The sequence below is a fragment of the Petaurus breviceps genome, unplaced genomic scaffold (genome assembly GCF_028583685.1).
Source record: "Petaurus breviceps papuanus isolate PSGF00001 unplaced genomic scaffold, PetGlider_PUasm1.0 90804, whole genome shotgun sequence".
Lineage (NCBI taxonomy): Eukaryota > Metazoa > Chordata > Mammalia > Diprotodontia > Petauridae > Petaurus > Petaurus breviceps.
In genome coordinates this window covers 11,861,837-11,880,494 of record NW_027187348.1, presented here as the reverse complement: position 1 = coordinate 11,880,494, position 18,658 = coordinate 11,861,837, and the positions used below count along the sequence as shown (strand labels likewise).

At 36.2% G+C, this 18,658-nt stretch overlaps 1 protein-coding gene across 3 annotated transcripts in view; it reads right to left on the bottom strand.

Annotated features, from left to right (window-relative positions):
• GTF3C3 (general transcription factor IIIC subunit 3) overlaps nt 1–18,658 on the bottom strand; it is a 45,946-nt gene that overhangs the window by 5,222 nt on the left and 22,066 nt on the right. For all 3 annotated transcript variants that reach the window (XR_011164862.1, XR_011164863.1, XM_069070164.1), the window contains exons 10-17: nt 18,375–18,478; nt 17,481–17,652; nt 14,929–15,131; nt 13,552–13,653; nt 10,262–10,397; nt 9,372–9,609; nt 8,309–8,499; nt 4,535–4,659 (exon numbers count right to left, since the gene is read on the bottom strand). Coding sequence is in view for 1 of the 3 variants with exons in the window: in XM_069070164.1 (XP_068926265.1) it covers nt 4,535–4,659; nt 8,309–8,499; nt 9,372–9,609; nt 10,262–10,397; nt 13,552–13,653; nt 14,929–15,131; nt 17,481–17,652; nt 18,375–18,478 (1,271 nt within the window). In the remaining 2 variants the exon portion in view is untranslated. The remainder of the gene's footprint in view (nt 1–4,534; nt 4,660–8,308; nt 8,500–9,371; nt 9,610–10,261; nt 10,398–13,551; nt 13,654–14,928; nt 15,132–17,480; nt 17,653–18,374; nt 18,479–18,658) is intronic.

The window sequence follows — 18,658 nt, the reverse complement described above, 5'->3', positions numbered from 1 at the left end:
CAAATGTGAAATGTGATTAATTATATTCCCAAATGTAATGTCAGATAATTATTAAAGATTTCCCTTAAAATATCAGTATTAATGAATACACCAGGATTCATGTAAGTTCCCATTAAAGAGGTATTATTTATTTCTGATGGGAAGGAGGTTAGTTACACTTTATGTATGTAATCAAGAAAACCATATGGGTATAGTAATAGGTACTATATACTCTTCAGAAACATGGAACCTATTACACTAATGAATAAATTAGACTACTGATGTGAGAGAAATGTTTAAAATAACAGCTTGTGGGACATTTATGGTTTACAAAGTAATTTTCTCAAGAGAACTTTTTGAGATAAAGAGTGGTACAGGGGGCAAAGCCAAATGCAGAGTAGAAGCACAAACTTGGTGTGAGCTCCCACTCTAATCACTTCCAATACATGTAAAAAAAATGACTCTAAATAAATTTTAGAGCTAAGAACCCACAAAGTGACAGAGAGAAACAAATCTCCCACTGAAGGCAGCCTGGCAGGCTTACAGGAAAGGAAGATTGCACCCAGCTGGGAGCCAAGCACAGTCCCAAGTGAGACGCGCAGTTCTGGCACCAGGGTGGCCCTGACCAGTGGTGGCCACCAAACTTCAGGAGAGTGAAGCACCAGCAGCTGTGGCAGTTTCCAGACTTCTCAACCCATAAACGCCAAAGATAAAGTAAAAGGTCAGTGTGGAACTCTGCTGGAACAAGAGGACAGAAGAGGGCAGTCTGGCCCCTGCGAGGGGTGGCAGAGACATGGCAGTGGCTGTAGCTGCTGCTGCATGGTTGCTTTCAAAGTTCCTGGCCTGCAGACTGTAGGGGGACCAAGCAACCATTCAGAGGATAATCACTCTTGCTTTAACCTGCTTGGATCTGGATCCCTGTCTTGGGTGGAGGTCCTGGGGTGTGTGGAACAGTGTGCCAGAGCTTGTGGGAGCTGAAGAGACGGCGCCTTCCTAACAGCTCTGGCAACTGTGAAAACCCCAGAAATTTGGGACAAAGCTCTCTGCAATCTAGAGGGAGAGTTCTACCGAGGCAAAAAGCTCAAAAGTCAAGCAGAGGAAATGTAATCAGATCATAGATTCATTTTGGGAGACAAAAAGGATCAAAGCATGGAATGGAAGGAAGACAAAGTAGTCAGAACTGCTTGCATCAAAAGCTTCCAAGAAAAATATGATCTGGTTACAGGCCATGGAGGAGCTCAGGAAGGATTCAGAAAATCAAATAAGAGAAGTGGAGGAAAAATTGGGAAGAGAAATGAGAATGATGCAAGAAAATCATGAAAAGAGAGTCAACAAGCTGACTGAAGAAAATAACACCTTAAAAATAGACTAACTCAAATGGCAAAAGAGGCTCAAAAAGGCAATGAGGAGAAGAATGCCTTAAAAAGCTGAATTTGCCAGATGGAAAAAGAATCTCAAAAGCTCACTGAAAATCATTCCTTCAGAATTAGACTGGAGCAATTGGAAGCTAATGACTTTATGAAAAATCAAGATACTATAAAAGAGATCCAAACAAATGAAAGAATAGAAGGTAATATGAAATATCTCATTGGAAAAACCACTGACCTGGAAAATAGATCCAGGAGAGAGAATTTAAAAATTACTGGATTACCTGAAAGCCATTATCAAAAAAAGAGCCTAGACACCATCTTGCAAGAAATTATCAAGCAAAACTGCCAAGATATTCTAGAACCAGAGGGTAAAATAGAAATTGAAAGAATTCACCGATCGCCTCTTGAAAAAGATCCCCAAAAGAAAACTCCTAGGAATATCATAGCCAAATTCCAGAGTTCCCAGGTCAAGGAGAAAATACTGAAAGCAGTCAGGAAGAAACAATTTGAATATTGTAGAAACACAATGAGGATAACACAAGACCTACCAGCTTCTACATTAAGGGATAGAAGGGCTTGGAATATGATATTCCAGAGGTCAAAGGAGCTGGGATTAAAACCAAGAATCACCTACCCAGGAAAACTGAGTATCATATTTCAGGGGAAAATATGGTCATTCAGTGGAACAGAGGACTTTCAAGCATTCTTGATGAAAAAAACAGAGTTGAATAGAAAATTTGACATTCAGATAGAAGAAGCAAGAGAAGCATGGGAGAGTAAACAAGAAAAAGAAATCATAAGGAACTTATTAAAGTTGAATTATTTACATTCCTACATGGAAAAATGATAATTGTAACTCATAAGACTTTCCTTAGTATGAGGATAGTTGAAGGGAATGTGTATATACATATATGTATACATACATATATATGTATGTATAGGAGGGTGATGTGTATATAAATATATATGTGAGTATGGGCATTTGTATGTACATGTATACATAGTCAGAGGGCACAGGATGAGTTGAATATGAAGGGATGATATCTAAAAAAATAAAATTAAGAGATGAGAGAGGAATTTATTGGGAAGAGAAAGGGAAAGATATATCAGGGTAAATTATCTCATATAAAAGAGGCAAGAGAAAACTATTACAATGAAGGGGAAGGGCAGGAAGGTGAAAGAGAATGGGACAACTTTACTCTCATTGAATTTGGCTTAAGGAGGGAATAACATACACACTCAATTGGGTATCTTACCCTACAGGAAAGGGGACCTCTAAGAGGGGGGATGATAGAAGGGAGGGAAGATTGGGGGAGAAGGTGATTAGAAGCAAACACTTTTGAAAAGAGATAGGGTCAAAGGAGAAAATAGAATAAATGGGGGACAGGATAGGATGGAGGGAAATGTTAGTCTTTCACAATATAACTACTATGGAAATTATTTGGGTAACTACCCATGTACAACCTATACTGAATTGCTTATTTTCCCAGTGGGGGTGGGTGAGGAGAGAAGGGAAAAAATCTGGAACTCAAAGTTTTAAAAACAAATGTTCAAAAATTTTTGTTTTTTTGTTTTTATAGGCAACTGGGAAATAAGATATACACACACTGGGGTATAGAAATCCATCTTGCCTTATTAGAAAGTTAGGTGGGGGATGGGGGATGATATAAGAGAGAACAGATTGGGGGAGGGGGTATTCAGTAACTGGCTTGCTATTTTGGGGTGGAGGGAAGGGGAAAGACAGGGAGAAAAATTTGTAACTCAAAATCTGGTGGAAATGAATGGTGAAAACTAAAAATAAATAAATAAATTGGGGGGGGGAGTGGTACAAATATTATTATTCTTATTTTACATTAAAACATAATGAGGCCCAGAAAGGTTACATTACTGGTTCAAGGTCCCAGTAAATGTCAGATTTAGAACTCAAACTCAGATCTTCTGACTTTAAATCATCTTTCCAATATGCCATACTTTCTTTCATTCTGGAATTTAATTTAAATTAAAATTACAAGATGACTGAGGTAAATATGAAAACAAAAGCTAGAGAAAAAAATATATTCAGAGATGAATTCAACTTAATATAAATTATCATATTTCTTTTTTGACCCAACAGAGGAATTTAAACACTATCAATAAGAAGCTGTCACATCTATACCAGGGTAAAGGTTTACTGAAAATAAAGTTTTCTTGATAAATAAATGAAATACAATTCAAACTGTGTTAAGAATTTAAAAGCTAAACAACATATGCAGTCATTTTATTAGAGAATAGGAAAAAAATACATTTACATTAACACTTAAGGAAATAATCTTCCCACAGTTGCCAGGTTATATATTCTTGATCATTTTCATAAAACTGAGTGTTCGCTAGGTATATAATGTTTGCCTGATACATGAAATATCAAATGGTAGCAGAAGTGGAAAGAAGACATTTAAAGCTTTTCAACATGAGATACTGGTAGAAAGGGTATATAAAGAATTAGATAACCAAATTATTTTCCAAAGAAAAACATAACATGGAAGAAAAGGATAGTCTAATATGTATGCAGGAAAAACAAAAATATAATCAATTAAATTCATAACTTCAAAATTATAAATTTATATAAATATATGATATATATAAGATAATATATAAATAAAATTTCAATATTATAAATTCAAATTATAATTATAAAATTAAAATTCAAAAACATAATCAATTAAATTCAAGTTCATAAAAAAACAAAGATAAAACACCTGTATTTATATTATAGTGGCTTTAAAAAATCCAAACTTCACTTTTCAACTATGAAAATAGTATAAGACACGTTACATTTGAATTTTGGCTTCCAAAACACTTGGAAAGCAGGTTAAACATAGCCTGCTTTTTATATTCTCATCCCAGATTTTTCTATTTTAGAAATCTTAAGGATAATTGTTTTTAGTCTTTCACTGAAATAAAAAGAAAAAACAGGTAGATGAGTATGGATAGTAGGGTTGACAAAAAGTGTAATACTAACCTTATCCAATAATCTGAAAAGGCTCAGAAATGGTCACAGCCTTAGAGTAAATAATAATTCAAGATTTCTTTAGCCTTTGTTATCTATAACCTAAACCAAATATACTCAATGTAGAACACTAAACTTATTGATCAGTCAAGGCACCAAAAGGTCAAAAAACAAATATGAAGAAATCAAAAGGAATTACCTGCACAATAAGTGCATGCCTTTTTAATACATACTTCTGAGATGCCATGTGAATAAATGTCAATCCTATACAGAGGCTATAGAGAGGTTCATCTGAATGGGTGCGAAAAGCCTGCACATACTGACCTAAAAACAAAAAGAAAAGAAGCATGATTTGAAATGAATTCATGAGAAAACATTTTCATAATTCAATTTAACAAGCACGTATTAAAAGCCTTTGCTAGGTGCTAGGGAAAACAGAGACAACACATTAAAATTTCCTGCCTTCCAAGATTCTACTAGGAGATACAACATGTACACAGATAGGGAGATTCAAAGTGAATTTTTTAAAGTATACAGTACTAACACTGGGAGGAGGAGGGGAGGGAACCACCAGGTGAAGTCCTGAATTAGGTCAGCAATCATGTGAGAATGGAGGCCAGATATACTATCAAGATAGAATAAACAAGATTTGGCATCTAGAGTGAAAGGAAAGTAAGAGTCAACAATGACTATGGTGTTAGGAACCTGGATGAAAGGATAGATGTCCTCAAGAGACAGAGTAAAATGTGGGTGAGGGAGGAGATGATGTGTTCTGTCTGGGTCATGAGACATTTGAGTTGTCAATGAGATATTTAAGTGGAGATGTCAAGAAGGCAGTTGGCAAGGAAAAACTGGAGTTCATGATGGAGAATAAAGCTAGCTATATAGTCATCTTGTATAGAAATAACAGCTAAGCCCCATGAGAGTTGATGAGGTTACTGAGAGAAATGTTGTAGAGAAACCACAGCCTATACTTAAATGTGATCATGACAATGATTCAATAAACAAGATTGAGAAGGAACATTTTCTAGAGGTAGAAGAAAATCAAGCAGCAGAGTCACAGAAGTCAAAGGAGGAAAATGTCCAGAAATAGGGAATGATTGACACTGTCAAAAATTATAAAAAATGAGGAGCATGAAAATAGTCATTGGATTTATCCCTTATGATCGTTTATAATCTTCAGTTGAGTGATGAGGCTGCAAGCCATAGTGCAAAGGCTTAATTAAGAACACTTAATTAACTTTATTTTTTGATAAATATTTTTTTTTAAGATAATTCACCATACTGTCACGTCATCTAAATATTTTCAAAGCAGAGCACTGCCCACAGCAGGTAGGTGGCGCAGTGGATAAAGTGCAGGGACTAGAGTCAGAAAGGCCGAAGTTCAAATCCCACCTCAGACACTTCCTAACTGTGTGACGCTGGGCAAGTCACTTGATTTTGTATGCATCAGTTTCCTCATCTGTAAAATAAGTTGGAGAAGGGAACAGGAAACCACATCTTTGCCAAGAAAACCCCAAACAGGGTAACAAAGAGTCGGGCATGACTGAAAAACAATCAAACAACTAAAAATATATGTATAAATAAAATATATTCGCATGTAAATATTCAAGTAGGTAGTGTTATTTATATTTGAAGGAAAAATACAAGTTGTATTGCTATGTAATAAGTATGGTACATGAAAGTAAAATAAATTATCTCTAAATCACATGTATTATTTTTTTTCCCCAAATGTACAAAGTAGCATGATATCTATGAGAGGAAAAGTTCTTTATTTCAATACCTGAAGTATATGGAATTTCATCAGTGTGGGCATTCCCTCCACTAACATAAAATATAACCTCTCTACAGCTTAGCAAATGGTCCTTATGAGCTGTTATCACTGAAAAATTCATCACCTATAAGCCTCTCTAAATTTAGTTGTGCTGAGCTCTGCACTTCAAGACCTAAAATCCATTACAAGGGTCTTCACTCAGAAGCCATTCCAAGCTAATAAAACATGTGAGATCTTATGCTTCCATAACTTTTGAGAACCCAGAGTCATCTCCACATGAAAATGGAACATCTGACTCTAGTAGGAAAGAAGTTTACTGCAATCCCAGGACTCACAAGTGCCATATTTATCAACCCATCAGATAATATGTATTCCAAAAAAACCCAAAATTTTAAAACTTGAAAAGTTCTTGATTTCAATACCTCACAGTTTCCAGGGTTCAGGGAAGAAGTAATTCTGACCCTCAGTACCATATTTTAAGCATTTTAAGTAACTTTTTTCTTGGGTGTGAAGGAGTAAGAGGACTGGAATTTGATAAATATAGTTCATTAGGAATGAGAATCTCCTGTGGGTTGCTATGGATAAAAAGTCATTACCTGCTAGCAGACCTTCTGGTGATAAGCTTCTAGGGACTTAGCTAGGACTGTAATCATTGTTTTTTAGCAGTCAGTCAAAAGCCATTTATTAAGTGCCTACGAGGTGCCAGGCACCGTGCTAAGCACTGGTAATATAAAAAAAGGCAAAAAATAATCCCTGATCTCAAGGCACTCACAATAAAATGGGGAATACAACATGCAAGCAACTATGAACAAACAAGCTATAGATAGGATAGATAGGAAATCATCAACAGAGGGAAGTTACTAGAATTATGAAGGATTGGGAAAGGCCGTAAAAAGCAGAAAAAAAAGTCCAAGGCTGGACTTGAAGGAAGCCAGGAGGCAGAAATGAGAACGTGCATTCCAGGCACTGGGACAGTCAGAGAAAATGCTTGGAGTCAAGAGATGAAGTGTTTTGCTCAAGGAACAGCAAAGAGGCTAGTGTCACTGGAACAAAGAGTACGGGGGGCAGTGTAAGGGACAAGAACACTGGAAAGGTAGATGGGGCGAGGATCTGAAGGGCTTTGAATGCCAAACAGACAATTTTGTAATTTGATCCTGCAGGTGACAGGGAGCCACTTGAGTTTACTGAAGGGGTATGGGAGAAGGGCTCCTGTGTGACATGGTTAGACCTATGCATAGCAGGACCTAATACAACTTGTGCTCTGCTCCACTAACCCAGTTTCATCTCCACACCAGAATGAGGCATCAAAGGAGGACTTCAAAGGAAGGGATAGTCCTACACTGAATTTTTCCAAGTTTTAAAATTCATAAGGTCCTGAATGTTTTTTGAAGGAAACAGGGAAGGAAAAAAGACTGTAGAGTCTCCTTTATGTTTCCACAATATTTAAGAAAAAAAAAACCATAGGAAACAAAGATCCAACATCCTACTATTTTTGAGGTACTCCTTCCTGAGAGGTTTAAAAATATTAACTATGGATGAGGACATCAAGCTGCTAAATAAGGGAAAATAGGTCCTTTAAGCAGAAAAAGGTATAGAAATAACTCTAAATTTCAAAGCATCTGCTTAGCTTTAATTTTTTTCCTTTTTGATTTCTTCTTATATTGTGATATAATTATGATTTTGATATTATTTATGCTATGCTATAATATTATGCTATATATAATATGCTAAGCTATGATATTAATTAGTTTTCCTTGAGATATAAAGATATATATATATATATATATTTATATAAGATATATAAAAAGATACAACAAAAATAAATCTTGATCTATGTAGGTCTGTCATAAAAAAAATCACTTTGGTTTAAATTCATCAGGTCAAAAGTTCTTAGAAAATAAATTTAAATTCAATAAACATTTATTCATCTCCCTACCTTTATACAGGCTTATGCTAAGCTCTAGGGAAAATAAAAAAAAATGGACAGTTCATGCATTCATGAAATTTACTGTCCAGTAAAGCCAAGGAGCTTAAATGTGTTGATCCTTTTGAAGCATGAAATGCAAAATTTATTTGAGAACTAAAATATGTAGTCATAAAAAAAATTCTCTGTTACATGTTACAAGACTTGTATGAAACATAAACTCAATGTAAAATAAATTGTGGAAAAGCCCCAATCACATGTGATGATATACTTACCAAGTGCATGTTTGAAACTACCAGATACAAATGCATTGTGTCCATTTAAGACACACAGAGCATGATTATCTGGGTTTTTAAGCATTAATCGAAGACAAAAACGATGGTGTCGTACATCTTGAGAATGCATAGTAACTTGATTAAAGATGTTCCACAGCTGAGGTTTATTCACATTTTCCATGAGCATAATCCTAAAATTAAAGCAAAATGAGAAGAGTAAGCAACAACATTCAAAGAAACACAATCATCCTGCTGCTAGCCAATCAAGGAATCAGTCAATAGTGTATTCACAACAGTGAACTATAAACATCACCACCAGGAGAAAAGCAGGTTGCTTGGAGCTCTTAGAACAAAATCTATTCAGTGAAAACTCTTTCCTGAGGAATGATGTAGGAGTTAATTTTTCTACAACTTTGGGACCAGCTTTCAAATAAACATATGAACTTCAATGCAAAGAAGCAAAAGAAATTGTTTTAAGTTTAGCTGCCTTTTGTTCCTTGCCAATCCATGAAAGAAGGTAAAAGAATAATAATGGTTAGCATTTGTATAGTGCTTACTATATGCCAGGCACTGTGCTGAGGGTTTTACAACTATTACCTCATTTACTTCTCCGCATAATCCTGGGAGGTAGGTAATAATGATGATGATGAAGAGGAAGATAATAATGACAAAAAAGCTAAAATTTATATAGTGTTTATTATGTGCTAGGCACTGTTCTAAGCACTTTTTACAAATATCTCATCTGATCCTTATAATAACCTTTCAAGGTAGGTGCTATTATTATCCCCATTTTGCAGATAAGGAAACTGAGGCTGAAGGAGGTTAAGTGACTTGCCTAGAGTCATACAGCTAACACATGCCAGAGGCTGGATTTGAACTCAGGTCTTTCAGACCCCAGGCCTAGTGCTCTATCCACTAGCGGTCCACGAGCACTGAAAAGCAGGGGCAAAAGAAACAAGTGACTTTAAACAACGAAGAGACACAAACTCAAAAGCCAATGAATACAACATCCTTCCTATGACAAAAGAGCTAGAAGACTGTAATCACTGCAGTGGGGTATCACCTGATGTAGTTGTATGCTTTTCTAAAGTTTTTGTCGAGAATTGCAGCCGAAAGACCAAAGTATTCAAGCTCTTTGCGCTTCTGCCTATCATCGTAAAATGAGTAATATTCCAGTGAAGAATCTACCAGGAGCTCAGCCTCCTGAAACCGGGAGAGGTCACACAGGGAATAGATGGCCTTCAACAGCAGGTTCCACCAGTCATCTTTTGTCAGGACACTTGTAAGTACAGCAAATATAGCTGAAATGACAGGAATGTGCATCAGCGTAGGATATTATTTCCAAGAAATAAAAAGGATTAAACAGAAAAAATTATGCTTCGAGGCAAACCTAAATGATATGTATCAAAGCCTCAGGTCAATCAATAACCATTTTATTACGAGTCTACTATGTTCAAAAGACTGCTAGGTTCTGGGAATACAAAGACAAAAACTAACTAGTCTCTGACCTCAAGCATCTTACATTCCGTCAGAGAATATATGTAATGGGAAAATATAAGCAGAAAGATGTATTTGTATACGAGGGAGAGCCTATCTCATAATAATCTACACATAAAATAACTCCAACTGATTTTCTGGTACTTTTTCATTGGAAAAAAAAATAAAAAGAAATTCTAACAATTATGGAGACTCATGTCAGATCCCAAACCTGTGAAATTGTTTTATTTTTTTATTTATTTTTTTAAAGCAATCAGGGTTAAGTAACTTGCTCAAGGTTACACGGCCAGTTATTTCTGGGTGTGGTGCTAAGTATCTGAGCCCAGATTTGATCCAAGTCATCCCGACACTAGAGCCGGTGCTCTTACTCACTGAGCCACCTGGCTGCCCCGAAATTGTTTTATTTTTTAAAAATTAAGTGAACAGAATATTTTTTAAACAAATAAAATTAGTTACCTTTTGCATCACAGTTTGCTGTCTCTTGGTCATTGTTGTCTGATATCTTGTCTCTTGATACTTTAATCAGGTATAGATGTCTTTCCCCAGACTTGGAACTGGATATCAAACACACCTGGGCTCTATTCATTGCTACCTAAAATTAAAGACAATTTGAGGTTTTTCATCACATCAAAGCTTAATCTATCTATATATAAAAAAAGGAGTTTTATACTTTAAAATAAAGCCAGTGTCAAAACTAAACTTCTAGATTTTAACCACTCAGAAGCAAATAAAGAGCTTTTTACTTCTATGAACATTCCCAACACGAGCTAGACTGTGATCTGAGTGCAGGGTAGAAAAGAATAATAAATTCTTTTATGTGGTTTAGACTCCACAAGCAGAAGGAAGGGTTGGTCAATGAAGTTTTGTGGGGCCAATAATTTATGGCATTAAAATTATCTGTGGCACTAAGTGACTTTAACACCATTCTGATTTTTCTAAATATTAACAAAAATTTAATTGTATTCAATCTGCTAATGTAGATAAAATTTATTTACTATGCTTTAATTTATCCAAAACAAAAATTCCAAAGTCCATTTTTGTGGGAACTTTTGAGTTATGGACTGAGTGCCAAAGTTCATTTTTTTCTCTTCATTTTATTCTTCTAATCACTTTTGGCTCTATCTGTTTTTGTGTGCAAGCCAAAGCTATAAAATAAGTGAAAACCACATTTCTTTAAATTCAGAACCTCTCACGACTTTAAGGTACAAATTAAGTAAAATAGCCATTAACCACAGAAATTAACTTAAGAGCCCATCTAGTTCAACCCTGGCTAGTCCAGTTTGACGGCATCCCTAACAAATGCTTATCCTATTCATCTGCTGGAACACAAAGGACAATGTAGTATAGAGGAAAGAACACTGGATTTAGAGTCCAAAGACCAGGGTTTGAATTCTGGATCTTAGCATCCATATGGCCTTTTCTGTGCCTCAGTTTCCTCATCTACAAAATGAAGGGGTTGGTCTATACAAGCTAAAAAGGCCCATCAATTCTAAATCCTGTGATTCTTCTAGTGAACAAACTATCTTACAAGGCAGCTCATTCTATTTTTCAATATCTCTCTTTTTTTTGGCTTTTTGGAGGGGAGAAGGCAGGGCAATTGGGGTTAAGTGACTTGCCAAGGTCACACGGCTAGTAAGTGTTAAGTGTCTGAGGCTGGATATGAACCCAGGTCCTCCTGACTCCAGGGCCGGTGCTCCACTTACTGCACCACCCAGCCGACCCCCTCACTCTATTTTTAAACAGCTCTAATTACCATGAAGTTCTTCCATTTCCACTGTCACAGCTCTATCTGAACTTGGACTCTTCCTGCTATATGGCCATGATCTCCTTACTGCGAACAGTACACCACATCTAAACAGTCCCAGACCCAGTACATTGTATTCTAGCCATCTTCCTGTCCTGCCATATCCCACTTCTTCTCTACCTCTAGCTCTGAAAAACAGGAATTAAATCAACACTATTATTCTTGGAAAGGGCATGTCTTCTCTAGCAGACTGATACCTCTATCATTCCCACTCTCTCACTTACCTTCAAAAATCCCCTTACCTACTTACATCTCTCCCATTATCAAAAACTCTCACTTGGTCTACTCATCCGCACAAGCTATTGTCCCATCTCTCTCTTTTGTAGCTAGAATAGGTGCCTCCAATTCCTTCCTCCTACTCTCTTAATTCTTTTAAGTCTGGTTTTCAACATCATCATTCAACCAAAACCTCTCTCTCCAAAATGACCAATTATCTCTTAATTGCCAAATCTACTGACCTTTTCTCAATACTCATCCTTCTTGACCTACCTGAAGCCTCTAACACTTTCAAATGACCATTTTTTCCTTGATACTCTGCTCCCTCTAGGTATCCATGACCCTCTTCTATCCTGGTCCCCCTCCTATCTGACTGTTCTTTCTTAGCAGATTGTGAGTGTCTCCCAGAGCTTTATCCTGGGCCTTCTCTTCTCCTTCTACACCAATTCACTTGGTGATCTCACTAGCTCCTATGAAATTACCATGTCTAAACCAATGATTCTCCTATTTAACACTGAACTCCAGAGTTATGGGTCTACTTGCCTATTAGATATCTCAAAGTGGATGTAGTGTAGATACAGTAAACTCAACATGTTCAAAACGGAACTCATTATCTTTTCCCTCAAATCCTCCCCCTTCCAAGCTTCTCTATTCATGTCAAAGACACCCCACCCTTCCCCCCCACTTATGCAGGTTCCCAACCTGGGAGTCAGCCTCAAATATTCCCCCTCTCTCACCCCACCATATCCAATCTGCTGCCAAGGGCCATCAATGCTACTTTCACATCTCTGGCTTAAGTTCCATTTTTTCCTCCAATACTATTCCCCACCCCCCCCACCCCCCCCCCCCCCCGGCAGGTCCTTATAGGCTCATACTTGGGCTATTACAATGCCTTTATTCTAGCTCTCCCTGTCTCAATTTTCTCCCCACTCCAGGCTATTCTCCACTCAGCTGTCCAAACACACCTCTATTGAATTAACTCCAATGGCTCCCTATCACCTCTAGGATCAGATATAAAATACTCTCTTTGGCATTCAAAGCACTTCACAATCTGGCCCCATCTACCCTTCCAATCTTCTTACACCTTACTGACCCACAGGTATCGACCAGTGACAAAAGTCTCCTTCTTGTTCTTTGCACAAGGCACTTCATTTGACTGTGCATTTTCCTGGGCTGTTCCTCATGCCTGGCATCCTCTCCCTTCTCATCTCTGCCTCCTGGCTACCCTGGCTTCCTTTAAGTCCCAGCTAAAATCTCAACTTTTATGAGAAACCTCTCCTGATCCCTTTTAATTCTGGTATCTTTCCAGTTGTCTTCAATTTATCCTGTATGTAGCTTGTTTGTACATAGCTGTCTTCAACTCATCTCCCTCATCAGACTGTGAACTCTTTGAGAACAAGAACTACTCTTTACCTTTTTTTGTATCCCCAGTACTCTTGCACAGTACCTTCCATGTAGCAGGCACTTAATAAATGCTCACTGACTGACTCAGTACACTCCCCATCTCTGTGACTTCTTAGATCCCCTTCCTTGGTCACTAATCCCCACATGTGTTGTCTTTCCACATTAAAGCATATGCTCCTTGAAAAGTAAGGGCTATCTTTTTTTCAACTTGTATCCCCAGCTTGGCAGAGTCAGTACTTAACTAAATGCTTTTTATTTATTCATTCCACTGAGTCAAAATCTGCTTCCCTGTACTTCCCTTCCATTGGTTTCAATTACTTACTTTTAAAAGCATTGCTAACATGGTAAGCAAGGTATCCACATATCCATACATTTTGCCTTGTGAGTACAGCAATGTGGAACGATGGAGTAGTAACTTCAGTTCCTAAGTAAATATAAAAATGATAAATGGTTTGATAACCATTCATTTGCATATAAAGGAAATCAGTTTTAAAACTTCAATTTAAAATGTCTGTTTCATAAATTGTGGCCTTTAAGATCTGACTCAAGTCTCACCTTGTACAGGATCTCCCCACTACTGATGACTTCCCTCTGAGTTCACCTTCCACAAACACTGTATGTGTCTTGTATATAAATGGTGGTTTCTGTGATATCCCCCATTAGGATAACTAATAAATCATAATAAAAGTTCTGGGAACTGTTTTCATTGAGATATAATTGGAGACAAATAGGTGAAATCTAGGTTTAATTTCACTTTCCAAGAACACACTAAATTTAAAGAAACTTTTGAATTTAAAAGTATTGCCTTATTTCTATGTGGATATAAACTATATTCTCAAATGTCCTACTTCAATGCCTCATTATGGCATGGATGCAAATCGGGTTGTCAAAAGGTAATGCTGTAGAAATACAAAACCTGTTAGGTCCAACACTCATTTGGAAAAGCTTTGATTAGAGATTTAGCAATCAACTATGTATCTATGTCATAAATGGCTCAACTCTCTACAATCCTGTTACCAACACCGGTTTTCAAATTAATGGTGATTCAAGTAAATGACATACTTAAGGGAATATTCATAAAATTTGAAAGGTCAGGATTTCATGGTTATGGGAAAGTTCTTCTCCAAGGAGAAATTCATCCCTTTGTATTTGAAAATTACTCTATAATTTAACATTTATTTTGCCTCTTCTACTTTTTTCATGTCTCTACCTCCTGTTCCAGCTTTCAGTAGTAATCAGAAAGCACACATCTTACCACCGAGGTTAATTCAGTTCTTGCCATTCTTTTAAAAATTACCTATATTTCTTCTCATGCTAATCCAGAAGAAAACGCTGTTCCTATCAGCCAGAAAAATTCTAAGACTGGTAATTTGCAGAGAAAAAAGTGAAGTTCAGAGAGGCTCATAACCAGGTAAGTGATAACTTCTTTTTTTGCCACAAATCATGCATCAATCTATTAGAGTGTAGAGAAATTAGTGGCTAGAGTATTGATACCAAGAGAATCATAGGTTCGTTTGTAGTATACCTTAGTATAAGTTATATATGTTTCACGTATATTTTATTTTAACTATTATTTATTTTCACATTATGATTTAGCTTAAAGTGTATAGGGTATCAGGGACTAGAAGGGGTAGAAAAGGATGAGCACTAAGTAATGAAGAAAAAGGAAATAATCCATAAAGTATGATGCACATCTGACCTGCTGTGCAGCATTTGCATCTTGTGCAAGAGTATCTGGATCATACATTGGTTCCAGGGCCTCCAGAGCTTTTTCAGGACGACCCAACTGCTGCTGAAGAGTGGAAAGGGAAATTCTCGCATCCAAATGTAATGGAGCCAGGTCAACCACTTTGCCATAGCTTTCTGCAGCACGTTCCATATAACCTAAGGCCTTTAGACATTCTATGGAAACATAAAAAACAAAGATAAAACAGAAAGACTATAATTTTACATACTGAAACATAAAACTTTTAACAGTTCTCAGTACTATTAACAGCATAGATTCCCCAACCTACCCCCAACCCAAAAAGTCACATTCATCAAAGAAAAGTAGTTTTCTATTAAAAAAAAAATATTTAAATTAAACAAAAAAATTAGAAAAGGAACTTCAACACTATGAAAAATTTAATTATGATATAGTCATAAATAAAACCAATATGGTACATATATGATCAAAATACTTAAATGATTTGAAATGAATATTCAAAGAATGGGTGTAACTATGGCTCAAATTGGGTGGAATGATAACAAATTACTCAACTATTATTTTGCATCAATTTTCTCTACCAAGGATCCATGATCTCTAGGCCAGAAATGACAGAATAAAAAAAAAAAAGGCTAAATTCAAGAAAAATGAAGAAAAAACGATAAAATAGCACGGAAGAGTCCTAAATGAGTTCGAGTCACTAGGCAAAAATGCACTATTTTCTGTGTCTGTGTGTGTGTGTGTGTGTCTGTCTGTCTGTCTGTCTCCAGGCCAGTGATCTTGACTCTCATTCCAGGAAAAATTTTACAATATATTATAAAAAGGATGATTAGTGAACAATCTAGGAAAGGAAGCAGGGTCACAAAAACCCTGCCTGCCTTGATCATATCAAATCATGTCATACTAATCTCAATTTCTCTTTTATCACAGTTACTAAACCTATTCTTCACACATGACACTCTACCCATTTTTCTATCTTGTGCTAGCTATACCCCATGCCTGTATGAATTTCCCTCTCACTTCTTCAAATCCCTGAATTCCTTCAAGATTAATTTTAAGCCTCATCATCTACATAAAGCTGTGTGATCCACCCAGTAGTTACTATCCTTCCTACCAAAACTAACAAGAGTATAATCTTATACATGTATACAGTTTCCCCCAGCAGAACATAAGTACCTTGAGGGTAGAATTTTTTTCTTTATATTCCCAGTAACTGGCATAATGCCTAGAACATAGTAGGCATAATAAACCTTTGTTCACTGATTGATAGAATCCCATCCAACGTTTGTCCATTCTGTATAACTCCAACCCTGGTTTACAGCAAAGTATATGATAAAGATTTTCATATTATACTTGTGGATAAGATGGAAAGATGAAAGAAAGATGGGTGATATGAATAAGAACTGAATGATCATAAAGATCCAAAATGTACTCATGGAAGGTTGATGTCCACTTATAACAAGGTCTCTAGGAAAGGTACATGGACCTATGCTGCTCAATAAACACTAATCAAATTCAGAGATGACATGAAACTGAGAGGAAGAATAAACGTACTGCATAAGAGTAATTATCAAAAAAAATCTCAACTGGCAATGATTGGTCAAATTTAACAAAATGAAATATATGAAGCAGACATTCAAGTTATGGATTTCACAGCCTCTAAGTCCCTTCCAACTCTATATCAATGATGCCAAGTTCCATTTATTGGAACTTACTGGCTGTATGACCTTGGGCAAGTTACAACCTGAGTTTAATTTCTTCATCTGTAAAATGGAACTAATACTGACTTTATCTATCTTGTGGGTTTGTGAGGATAAAATGAAATAATGTATGCAGAAATACTTTTAAAATATAAAGCACCAAACAAATGTAAACTATTAGTCGTTTCTTAAATAAATTTCATACAAAAATTTATTTTTAGAGTAATAAATCTATAAATTTGTTCAGTCACTTTTTCAGTCATGTCTGACTTTTCATGACTCCATCTGGGATTTTCTTGGCAAAGATATTAGAGTACTTTGCCATTTCCTTCTCCAAATAAATCTGTAAAGACTCACCCAGATACTTATAAATAATGATCTGGATCATATAAGTAATTCTGTGTCCCCACAAGAGGTAAAGTAGAGACAGCTCTGAATTTGGAGCCAGAGGCTCTGAGTTTAAATCCTAGCTTTGTATCTACTACCTATGTGCCCTTGGAAACCTGCTTAACCTCTCTAGGCCTCTATCATCATCTGTAAAATGGGCAGACTGGACCAGATGAGGAGATGCCCCTTAGAGCCTTAATCAATGACCCAACAGGAGATAGGACATAGGTGGCTACATTAACCTTTTTAAGCAAAAATGTTTTGGTAAATTATTTTTCTAGTGTACTAGCAAGTTCCAGCCTGTGACTGTTAAAAATGGAAGAAATAATTTTGTTCTCCATATTAAAGCAACTTAACATTAATGACTTGCTGAAAGCTACAAGGTTCCTAGAGTTTTTTTTTTTAATATCAGCATTTCAAATATTTATCCAACATGTAAAACTATTTCAAAATTTTTACCTGCATGCCGGAGCCAGACTACTGCTAAGTTATATCTTTCTGAGCAGACTAAGGCAGTGAGGAGAGGAAGTGCAGAATTATATTCTCCAACATCAAGAAAAGCTTCGGCAACATCAAGGTACAAGTCTCCCATATCTTCAGGATTTTGTTCCACTAGTGTGGTCAGGAGCGACTATCATTACACAAAACAAGGGATTCAGTTCCTCATTCAGAGGAAAAATATAAATTTATGTAAATGTATATTTCAGTTTAACTCAAAAACCAATGTGATCAGGAAAGACATGAATGGCAATAATCATTATGAGTTTCCAAATTTAATTGGAGGAAGGTCACAGAGTGGGTCTCATTAGTTCTGTCTAGAAAAATGAACTAGTGAACTGTACGTTATGGAAGATAAAGAATACATAAATAGGGGCAGCTAAGTGGCACAGTGAATACAGCACTGGTCCCGGAGTCAGGAAGGAACTGAGTTCAAATCCAGCCTTAGACACTTAACACACACACACAAAAACTAGCCATGTGACCTTAGGCAAGTCCCTTAACCCCAACTGTCCTCCAGAAAGCAAAAAAAAAAATACATAAATAGCATTTAGCCAGGAATAAGGAATTTTGTTTCAACATATACTCAAAGAAAACCCAAGTGTCTTTTAAAGGATTTAATTTCTAATTCTAATCAAGTCTGTTCTAATTTTTAAAAAGAAAAAAAGTAATTAATTGAATTTCAAGAAGAAATTATAAGGTTTGGGTGGAAATCATAATAAATAGTCATAATAAATATCCTGGCTCTAAAGAAATGTGAATAATCTACATCCAAGTTACAATTTCTGACACAGGGGTAAACTGACAATAACTTTTCCAAAAATAAGCTACTTTAGGGCAACCCTTTTTACTTACATCAAGCGGATCAAGGATGTTAAGGTGAACCAAGCACACCATCAACTTAACAGTGATATCAATTGGTACTCCTTCAGGTATAGTGCAAGTAACCTTTTCTTCAGCTGTAGAAAAAAAAGAATTTATATAAAATAATTTGTCATCTCTATATAGCCTTTATTCAAAGTAAAGCAATGATTTCTAAACTTTTTTCATCATACACACCTATTAGTAAGGTTTCTGAGTACAACCCCCTATATGTGTATATTTATAAATTATATACACTACTGTGAAAGACAATGAAG